This window comes from Camelina sativa, chromosome 15, assembly GCF_000633955.1.
Source record: "Camelina sativa cultivar DH55 chromosome 15, Cs, whole genome shotgun sequence".
Lineage (NCBI taxonomy): Eukaryota > Viridiplantae > Streptophyta > Magnoliopsida > Brassicales > Brassicaceae > Camelina > Camelina sativa.
In genome coordinates, this window is record NC_025699.1 from 6,133,345 (window position 1) to 6,144,869 (window position 11,525).

General features: G+C 35.3%; 2 protein-coding genes across 2 annotated transcripts; one reads left to right on the forward strand and one right to left on the reverse strand.

Annotated features, from left to right (window-relative positions):
- LOC104745623 lies at window positions 3,049–3,755 on the forward strand. The gene has a single exon (XM_010466916.2). It carries the CDS (start codon window positions 3,049–3,051, stop codon window positions 3,643–3,645), a length of 597 nt encoding a protein of 198 aa, XP_010465218.1. The 3' UTR covers window positions 3,646–3,755.
- On the reverse strand, window positions 4,303–7,881 carry LOC104748175 (F-box/kelch-repeat protein At3g13680-like). Its single transcript, XM_019236675.1, has 3 exons — window positions 7,006–7,881; window positions 4,402–4,551; window positions 4,303–4,329 (listed from the first exon to the last, which is right to left on the reverse strand). Exons 1-3 carry the CDS (start codon window positions 7,879–7,881, stop codon window positions 4,303–4,305), a joined length of 1,053 nt encoding a protein of 350 aa, XP_019092220.1.

Consider the following 11,525-nt stretch of genomic DNA (forward strand, 5'->3'; position numbering starts at 1 on the left):
TGGAAGATCGTCCATTCTCTAATCTCTTTCGTCCTTCTTTCCAGCTTTTGTAAACACCTACGCTTTTAGGCTGTAACGTAATATATAATTAGGTGTTACCCAAGGTGAGTTCTTACATAAAGGCTTTTCTATTTTGAAAAATAATATAAATTAATATATTATTATTATTTTATTTTTTTGGTGTATATCAAAATTTAAAAGCTACCTAGTATGAATTTAAATAAAGTAAAAAATCAAAAAAAAGTTTGATGATATATTTAGTGCAATTAAGTAATATTGTATGTTACATGCCATATGTCATATGCCATATATTTTTGTAGTTGTAGTTATATTTCAAAATCATTGTGATATATATTTTATTTTCATAAAATTTATTTTGTGGTGTTAGTTATGCATATTTTTTATTTATTTATGGTGATAGTTTAAAGAAATATAAAATGTTTCAATTAAGAAAAAATCAAAATAATAAATAGTAGGTTTGCAGTGTTTCTTACATATATAACTAAGTAAGTCTAACAATAGATTATTAGACTAATATATTTTCCATAAAAATAAAATAAAAAACAACGACTACTTTATTAGATTATTATCTTAAAGTCTTTAATTGTATATGGACTTTGATTTATATAAAATGACAATGTTTCATATAGAAAAAATAATTAAGCTATATATCATATATTACATGTATATCTTATTCAAATAAACTAAAACTTTTATTAAGTTAAGATATCATTGTTTAAATCAAGGAAAAAATAATGATATTGTAGAATTTATAAAATTATGTGAGATTTGAAATATGATGCCATAGTGGTTATAGTGAAATATATATTTTTTTAATAGATAATACAGAAATCAATGTATCAAAGGTAACTATTTCAGAGTTACAAAAGTGCAACTAAGTGTATATTAATACATTTTTAACATGTTCTATTATATTAAATTAAATTCATTGATAACACTACTATGATATTATTATGGGTTTTGTGCAAAAAAATCCTCCAAGTAATTTTTTTTGCAAGAAAACCCTCCACATCAAATAAATGCAGGTCAATACTATGATCTCAAAAGTCACCCGCAATATAACCCTTATCTGTATTTATGATGTGACAATTTAAAAGTCTTGTTTTTTTGAGGGATAAAAAATGGCAAATCGTTCAGATTTATTTATTTAACAAAAAATAAAGAAAACAAAAAAATTCTTTTGTCTTCTCTGTTCTTCGTTGTCAGTTGTCATATTTTAATAGCCTACCAAACTATCAAAATGCAAATGATGCATATTTAGAAATTGAAAACTTTAAAACGTTTTAGTTATTTTTATGAAACGTTCTAGAATATTTTATATCATTATGGTTTGAAGATACAACATAACAATTGTATTATAAATATGAAGTTTAGGAGAAGCATACTTTATTATATCAGCATATATATATAAATTTACACTATTATTAATTTATGATATTATTGGGACCATATTTTATATAGGAATTTTAAAAGAATTATTATCTTATTATTTTATCAAATTTTGTTATTTTTACACTGGTCCGACTTAGGACTAGCAACAATTATTAATTTCTAGTGTTTGTTAATTTATAAAGTATTAATTTATAGAGGTTTTAATGTATCATATAGTTTCTAAAATTAAAATTTAGCATTAAAATTTTACAATGATATTTCATTTGTTTTTTTGTAACCCATACAACAAAATTGTGGAAGAGAATGAGAGAATGTTAAAATAAGAAAGTAAAAGAATGCCAATATGAGAGAATGAGAGAATGCTTATTTATAAGATAAGAATTAATAAAAGTTAAATTTAGAATTATGAGAACTACAATTATAATTTATTGTGTTTGAATAAAATTGACTGATAGAATATGATTAATGCATAATTTATTTTATTTTCAGTTATAATTTTAATTTTAATGTGTGATGTAAATGTATTGTGTTAATTAGTTCTTAAATATAACAATTAGAAAGCAAATAAAAAAATAAAAAATAAAAAATCATTAAATGAAAATCAACCAATAAGGAGAGACCAAAACCTTATTTTTACGTATATGATTTACTTTCCTTTTCTCTTTTCTTATATGATTAATTTTTTTTTCTTTTCCTTTTCAGTTATTTTAACGTGACAGAGAAGCTAACGACTCTGTGTAGCTTTAGTTCTTTTTACTATATATCAAACTATTTCTATTGATAATAGTAATTAACGTGGGGTCAAAAGAAGACGTGTATAACAAGTGTATCAAAGGTTCAACCACGAGTTAAAGAACATAGTCAAACTGGAGTGTATGACTACTTCAAAAAGCGTACTGTATCAGTAATTTGTATAGCATCTCAGCTCATTCTCAAATATACCCATGTTTCTTCCCAGGTTATGGAAAAAAAAAGCAAATAAAATTCTGAGCTACAAAAATGCGTTAAGGCACTCTCTCTAAGAACACTTTGCCCATTATTAGAGAGAGAGAGAGAGAGAGATACATGGCCTGGAGTAAAGTAGAACAAAGCTCTTATGTTTTCAGAAGATATGTCTGCAAACTGAATTCTCTTGTATCAGAATGTCGATCTGTCTTCAGAAACCTAAGAACTTTGTTCTAAGCCTCACTCATGTTGTTAAATTAACAAATTCTCTTGTATCAGAATGACAAATTGAATCTAGCTTCTCACTACATGTCTCTCTAAGAAAACGTCTTTCATTTGTCCACTCTTTGTTTTTGTTTCTTTTGTGTGCTATCAACATAATGTGTTGCTTTAGTTTAATGTCAGTGCTTTCTTCTTTGGCCTTCAAATGCTTAATTAATGTCAATGTATTTTTCATCATGACTTGACGAACAAGTTTCTTTTTCTAAAATCCCAACGGGAAAGCTAGCTCTTGGAAAATAGAAATCTTTGGGAATCTTAACAAACTAATATGTCTCTTTATTTTGTTCTGATTTTGATAGTTAATTGTGATTTTGAAGAATCTTTTGAGTAGCGGATAATAGTCAAAAACCCTTATATTAGTTCATCATCCCTAGATTAGATCTCCGAAACCCCAAAAGGAAGAAGAAAATGAGAAACATAATGGAGAAGATGATGAGTAAGAGAGATGTGATTGTATGCAGAGGAATATGGTATGTTGCGACTCTACTCTCGCTCTTTGGCCTCTACATATCCCTCAATCTTTTCTGGCCACCTGGAGACTCTTCATCGTTGTCTCGGTTCCTCAGGGACGGCGCGGTCAGTGTCACAACGTTTTACGCAGTGACGCTACTCAGATATCTCTTCTTCACCGATCCTCCCTCCACTTGGTACAAGGAGTTTACTACACCTAGAGAGAGGATTCCTCAGGTTGTGTTCTCGGAGATTTCCATGTACCTACTCTTCTCATCGCCGATAAATTATGTCCTGTTGACGAAGAATAAGCCGTTTTCCTTGTACGTGTCGTTATTCACCGTATCGTTGTTCACCGGAGGGATAGGGCTTATTCAGCTATCGGATAAGTTTAGGATGGAGATGATACATGCTTTGCTCACGCTCTTCTTTGGTTGGTTATGTGCTCTTTTTGGCATCTTGGGAACTATAGACGTCGATAACGGATTGGCGTTGGTGCTTGCCGGATTTTTGTATACTTTTTCCATTTGGATCCTTTGCTATAATTTCCCCTAGGAGGACTAGGACTTGGAGCTCTTTAATTTGTTCAAAGAGGAAAAGCTCACATTCTTTCTAGTTTAGAGCAATTGTTCCTGTCAAATTACTATCTAAATAAATGGTATTGTTTGGTCCACAAAACCTCCACTGATGATCAGTACTTTATGTTACCTTCTCCTTCTTCTTCTCTTTTGCCATTTTAGCTATAAAAATTACACTTATGTATTACCCTTAATTATTCTGGAATCTGGACTAATCGGATGCTAGCTAGATGCATGCGGCTAAGGAAAGAATGAATCCTTAATTAATTAAAATACCGAGTTTCTCTGAGATTCACAGATTTGAAGTAGTCATCCTGTACAAGGATGTGAGCTTGTTGGTGTCCCCCTTTATATAGGTGATCTAGATCAAAAACCACAGCAACATTCTCCTCCTCGTCAATGAGAAAACTCCCACCAATTAGGTCAATTGAAAAATGATTAAGGCAGTGTAACTTGCTCCACGACACCTCATATGGATGAATCTCGTTCGTAATCCAAATCTCCCAGTGAAGATCGTCAAGATATAACACAGCGAGCTGCTTTTCTCTAACACAAGATAGAGACTTAGGGTAATAATCACAAGAAGGAAGAAGCAGATTCGGTCCAAATCTCTCTGTTGTAAAATCAAAAGAGACTAAGCATGTCCAGGCAACCCTGCTTTCTGCCAAAAAAATAAGCATGTCCCTTCAAAGAAACGCTGCGTCGAAAAAAGGTATCTCCCACTCACACTTACTTGCTTTACAGATGGACTAACAGAATCGTCGTCCTCGTCGTCGTCGTGGATTCCTTGGAGATCAAATTTCATTGAAAAAACGCTATTGTCCATCGTGAGGAACCCCATCAGCTGATTCTTCCTTGCTGCTTCTGCTTTTTTACCAATAATCTGATTTTTCGATAAACCGTTCCAATTTTTACAAGTTGATCGTATTGCTTTGAGAGATGTAAACGGAACCCTAGAGAGTATCTCCTCCTCTACCAAGTCCCTTGGAAGATCGTCCATTCTCTAATCTCTTTCGTCCTTCTTTCCAGCTTCTGTAATATATAATTTACTTTCCTTTTTCCTATAAAAAGTGTTTCTTAAATTAATTAATAATATTATTAAAATTATAAATATGTGATTTTAACTATTACCACTTGTATTTGGTTTCTATTTTACTTTATTTTAATTTTCCTAATAAAATTAACTAAATATAAATAATATAAATTTAATTTTATTTAATATTAGGAATTTTATTTTATTTTTTTAGATTTTTTAATTTATTTGATTAATTAAATATTATAAAATCTTAATTAATTTATTTTGTTACATTATTTTATTTTTAAACCGAACTAAACTACAACCAAACCAAACCGAATTGAATCAAACATAAACTGACCCGAACGGTCTTGGATGAATCTGTCTTGAGAAACCTAAGTATTAATTTAGTTCTAAGCCTCAATCATGTTTTTAAGTTAGCAATCTCTTGTTAAGCTTTGTTTGAATATGCTTGTTCTCTGTGATTGATTTGTTTGAATATTTTGCTTTCTATCTGTTTAATGGGTCTCAAAATGTTGGATCGATGTATGTTAATTATGACAAAATGAATTTAGCATCTCACTACAATTCTCTCTAAGCAAACGTACGTCTTCATTTGTCCACTCTTTGCTTTTGTTTCGTTTGTGTGCTACAAACATAATGTGTTGCTTTATTTTATTTGTATGACACTCACTCACTGCTTTCTTCTTTGGCCAAGTGCTCAAGTAATTTTCTTGGATACTTTGCTTGCGTCTCATATATTTTCCTACTTGATGCTCTTTAATTTGTTCAAAGAGAAAAAGCTCGTCTGAGTTCACATTCTTTCAAGTTTAGAGCATTTTTTCCTGTCAAAATTACTTCATAAGTAATGGTATCATACCGTTATCCGTTGGTCCGTAAAACTCCACTGATCAGTTTATGTTAACTTCTCCGTCTTTTTTTGCCATATATATAACCAAGAACCGACTCCTTTTGACATGAACAATTGAAAAGAGGATGAAACATACAAAACCCGACTCCTTTACTAGATGATAAATAGCAAAACACAGGTTAATAATTGTTCAAAAGAACATGCTGAAAGCCAATGAAATGAAACAAAAGAAGATTAGTGATATATTATCATTATTTGAGTTTGTGATATAAAATACATACTGTAAGATATGATTAGCCCAATGGCTAGCTTTATATCAAACTTTATCACGTAAAATTTTCGGTTGTCTAGCTAAGATGGAGACACACCAAAAAGGCCTACTTTTTTTTTGTTTGATATAAACAGAAAATGATTCAGAATAATTATTTATTAGACGATAGTTATTTATTAGACGATGATGATGATGATGATGATAAGTAGCAAAACACAAACTAGTAATTGTTCAAAAAAAGATGATGATGAAAGAGACAAATTATACATGGAAGTAACTAAAGATGAATTTCTTTCTCTTTGCCCGGCTGGTTGATTTGGATGGTTGATTTGGAGTTGCACTAAGCTTGGAACATAAGAAGAGCACACAGGTGCGACAGCTACAGGTTCGCCACAAGGTGTATTAAAATACCGAGTTTCTCTGAGATTCACAGATNCTACTTGATGCTCTTTAATTTGTTCAAAGAGAAAAAGCTCGTCTGAGTTCACATTCTTTCAAGTTTAGAGCATTTTTTCCTGTCAAAATTACTTCATAAGTAATGGTATCATACCGTTATCCGTTGGTCCGTAAAACTCCACTGATCAGTTTATGTTAACTTCTCCGTCTTTTTTTGCCATATATATAACCAAGAACCGACTCCTTTTGACATGAACAATTGAAAAGAGGATGAAACATACAAAACCCGACTCCTTTACTAGATGATAAATAGCAAAACACAGGTTAATAATTGTTCAAAAGAACATGCTGAAAGCCAATGAAATGAAACAAAAGAAGATTAGTGATATATTATCATTATTTGAGTTTGTGATATAAAATACATACTGTAAGATATGATTAGCCCAATGGCTAGCTTTATATCAAACTTTATCACGTAAAATTTTCGGTTGTCTAGCTAAGATGGAGACACACCAAAAAGGCCTACTTTTTTTTTGTTTGATATAAACAGAAAATGATTCAGAATAATTATTTATTAGACGATAGTTATTTATTAGACGATGATGATGATGATGATGATAAGTAGCAAAACACAAACTAGTAATTGTTCAAAAAAAGATGATGATGAAAGAGACAAATTATACATGGAAGTAACTAAAGATGAATTTCTTTCTCTTTGCCCGGCTGGTTGATTTGGATGGTTGATTTGGAGTTGCACTAAGCTTGGAACATAAGAAGAGCACACAGGTGCGACAGCTACAGGTTCGCCACAAGGTGTATTAAAATACCGAGTTTCTCTGAGATTCACAGATTTGTAGTAGCCATCTTGTCCAGTGATATAAGCTGTTTGGTGTCCCCCTTTATATTCGTTATCTAGATCAAAAACCACAGCAACATTCTCCTCCTCGTCAATGAGAAAACTACCACCATATAGGACAAGTAAATGATCAATGCACTGTAACTTTCTCCACGACACCTCATAGGGATCAATCTTGTTCGTAATCCAAATCTCACAGGCATAATATAACAGAGCGAGCTTCTCTTCTCTAACACAAGATAGAGACACAGGGTGATAATCATAAGAAGGCAGAACCAGATGCGGTCCAAATCTCTCTGTTGTAAAATCAAAATAGACTAAGATATCGGTAACCATGCTTTCACCCACGATTTCAGCCAAAAAATAAGCATGTCCCTTCAAGGAAACGCTGCGTTCATAAGAGGGTATCTGACACTCCCAGTCGGGAGTAACATCAAAAACACTCCATGAACTAGAGCTTAAATCATAGATTTCGTAACCAAGAACCGTTTCCTGCTCACCGAAAATTCTCAAGATTTTGTGGTTACGGTTCTTGTCATAACCGATAGCATACCTGTCCAAGACGTCAAAAAATTTTCTGGGATGGATCCACATGGTTTGGCCCAAATAAGGATTCCATAACAAGAGCCTCGACCTGTCCTCGAGGACGCACAGCAATAAGCCGTCACAGTGAAGGATTTCAGTTACCTTTATCTGATCGAGTACACTTAGTTGCTTCACAGATGGACTAACAGAATCGCCCCTTATTCCTTGGAGATCAAATTTCATTGAAAAAACGCTATAATCCATCATCAGGAACCCCATCAACTGATTCTTCCTTGCTGCTTTTTTACCGATAATCTGATTTTTCGATAAACCGTTCCAATTTTTACAAGTTGATCGTATTGCTTTGAGAGATTTAAGCGGAACCCTAGAGAGTATCTCTGTAAAGGTATAGAGAACAACAATCACTTAAATTGCTTGGAAACGCGCCAAGCAAACACTTTTATTCAAACTTATAAAACTCCCTTTTTACAAGTTATGAATCTAAGCCTACTCTCTTGTCTATCTAACACAACACCCTGTGTAGATCTAAAAGAGTAAAACACATTCACCTTCAAAGCTCTTTTTGTGTGCTCGAAGGTTTACAAATCTCTCAAACTTATCCCACGAGTGCTGACTCTTTTTGCGGCCAGCCCTCGTCCTTTTAAACCCTTCACAAATGATCTCTAACCTAGATCTTTGTGAATCCCTAACTAAAAGGAAATATTCCTTATCCTAAGAAATATCCTCCCTAATCCTCTCGATCAAATATACTCTCAATCTTCTCGTGTATATCTTGATCTTCCTCTTCCTTTCTTCTCACGCTCCTTATCACGACTCCCATAATCTTCTTCCACGTCAGCTCAACTACCACGTCAGCATATCAGCGCTCTGAGACACTCCGCAAGCTCCTGTCACTTTCAGAGCTCTGATGCACTTTCAATCTCCCCCTTTTTGACTGAATCTTGCCACACAAGCAACCGCAACATCAAACCTGAAAATGCACAGACAAACACAGCCAAGACAAGAACACAACCGTACCAACAAAAATATTCCAGCAATCAACACAAGACGGTTAACCGACAAAGTCTTGATAAAATAAATTGTTCAAACCAAAACAGAAACAAAATAAGTCTAATTTTAAACAGGGGAGAACCACATGAAACCAAATAAAAACAATTCTCAACGATAACAACTGCTCCCCCATAGCTTAACCTCCCCCTCAGACCTCTGAATCAGACTCATCTCCCCCTGCTTGTTTGGCACAGTTTAGTCAAAAATACCAAGAAACTAAACTAGAAACTGGAGCAAATATCAAAGTGAGAAACAACTTACCAGCGTCCAAGGCATCTTGCAGAATCTTGATCGCCAACCGGATGGCTTTGCGCTCTGCAGATGAACCCCTACGAACAGTCTTTTCAGCGGAACGCGACACAGTCTGCTTCCCCTTTGTCTTTTTCACGTCTTGTTGCTGAAGACTCGGAACAGGGCGTTGTGCTGCAAGGAGCTGATGGATAAGGCTTGGAAAAGGTAGACGAAATCCTGACTGAGCTTGCAGACCCAACTGTATGATCTGTTCGTAGATCATTCTCCCAAAATCAAAGGGAATACGATGCATGATCATGTAGATCACCATGGCTCTGTTCGCGGATATGTACCCTGTATTCACCGTGGGAGACCAGTTGCTGCAGCAAATCTTATTCAGATCCTTGATCACTGGGTCCTTAATCGCCGTCGATACAAGCTGCTTGCAAGTCTTCACTTGACCACCAGACAAAAAGAGTGCGAGATCCTCCTCCAGGATTGCAGCCGTCTGTAGTTTTTGCTCACGAATATCAACTGATTGAAGACCAAACAGAGCATTGATGCGGCTGGGAGAAAACTCGTACATCCAATCTCTGACAAGCACATCAACTGAGTTTCCTTCAACCTTGACTGTAGGAAGATTCGCCCAGAACTCATAAACAATCTCAGAATCATAGGGAACAATTTGGGTGACCGTTTTTGACAGACCAACTTGCTCAAGCAACTCCCTAGTAGAAACACCTACTCCCTGAGTATAGCTAACCTCAGCAGCAATGGTTCGAGAGGTGAAGAAACCATACCGTCGAGCAGCCTCAGCAGATATGAACCGTTTTGTGTCAAAGTCCTTAGACGATGCACCGCGTGAGGAGGACACACCCTTGTCCTTACGAAGAGACGGACGCTTGGATTCACGACCATCTGTATCCGCAGCTGATTGTCTCTTACGCAGACGAGACGAGATTCCCTGGTTCGACACCGTGGGAACGGGGACATCACCAGTGAGATCGACGACCGGAAATTGAGACGTCACCTCTTTCGGCGGAGAAGACGAAGAGTCGCAAGTTTCTTGGTTCCCGTGAGAGGGCGAGGGAACTTGATTCACCCGAGGCGAAGATGCAGCTACGGACTCCTCCTGAGGCTGGTAAACCACCATGGCAGTCGCGGGATCGATCGGAGCCAGTGGAGTGGGCGGAGGCAACGAGGACGGTGGGGTGTGAAGCTCCTCATCTGAGCTAGAGTCATAGTGGAAACCACTAAAGATGGACTTCATCGTTGATAGAGCGTTGATCGAACAGAGAAGAAGAGATTTGAGCAGAAGATTAATCGACACAGGATTGAAATCTCAAGGGTGATGAGGAAAACGCCAAAACCCTAGCTGCTCCTTTTTATACACCTCCGTGTGTTTCAGTGGGCTGCCCAAACTCGGCCCAAAACATTAAGGATTTCCTAAAACCACTTAATTAAACATTAGTGTACACTGCATCTATTTCCTCATTTGACTGCATTTAATCGTTAATTCAATCAATCACAGTTAATATTCATGCAATAAATCTCATTCTTCTTCCTTTTTCAGTCCTAATTAACAGATTCATGAACCAAACACACAGATACACACAGCCACTAATGATAGATTCATGAGGGACCCTGAACGAGAATTAAACACACATGAGCATTAAATATTTTGTTTTTTTTTTTTTTATTACTCAACATTAAACAGTGCAGAACACTAACCAGACCTTTGTCGTATCAGCCACTTGTTCAGAACCTTCACCAGAAACTATCACAACCTCTTGAATTTTCGAAGATCAGAGGACTGTTGCATGTGGGTAGTCTTTCACACTGGCATGCCTTTAGTCTACAATCCATCCCAACATGTTAAGGCAGCTGGAGTTCATCTCTTTGAAGAGCACCTTTTTTTTTTATTATTTTTTTATTTTTTTTTATTTTTTTTTTTTATCAAACAGCCTTATGATGACTGTTTCAGCATCTTGAGCTTCAGTGACATCATTAGATTGCGTCAGCCACTGATTTGGAACTCATCATTTCTTAGGTTGTGAAACCTTCGAATGATTGTGCATGTCTCTTCACAGCTCTTTGACCTCCTTAATCATGAAAACGTTTAACAGGATGGATAGACCGGCATGACAGGCAGCTATTTCCCACACTTCTTCAGATGTTGATCTTCTATATATTCCAGGATTTCTATGATCTGTTCTAGTTCCAGTTCCTGTCTTAGACCAACACAACTCAGAGAAAAAAGTTAGAGTTCACAAACACCAATAGACTTCCTCAGATTTATGAATCTGTTGAAATCCAGAGGCTTGGTAAATAGATCAGCCAATTGAAAATCAGTGCTCACATGGTCTATCTCAATCAGTTTCGCCTCAACAAGTTCACGAACAAAGTGGTGTCTAATATCTATGTGTTTTGTTCTAGAATGCTGGACAGGATTCTTAGAGATGTTTATAGCACTCAAATTATCACAATGAATTAACAAAGTGTCAGAATCCATACCATAGTCAGAGGACATTTGACGCATCCACAGGAGCTGTGTACAACAACTGCCCAAGGCAATGTATTCTGCCTCAGCGGTTGACAGTGAGACACTGTTCTGCTTCTTG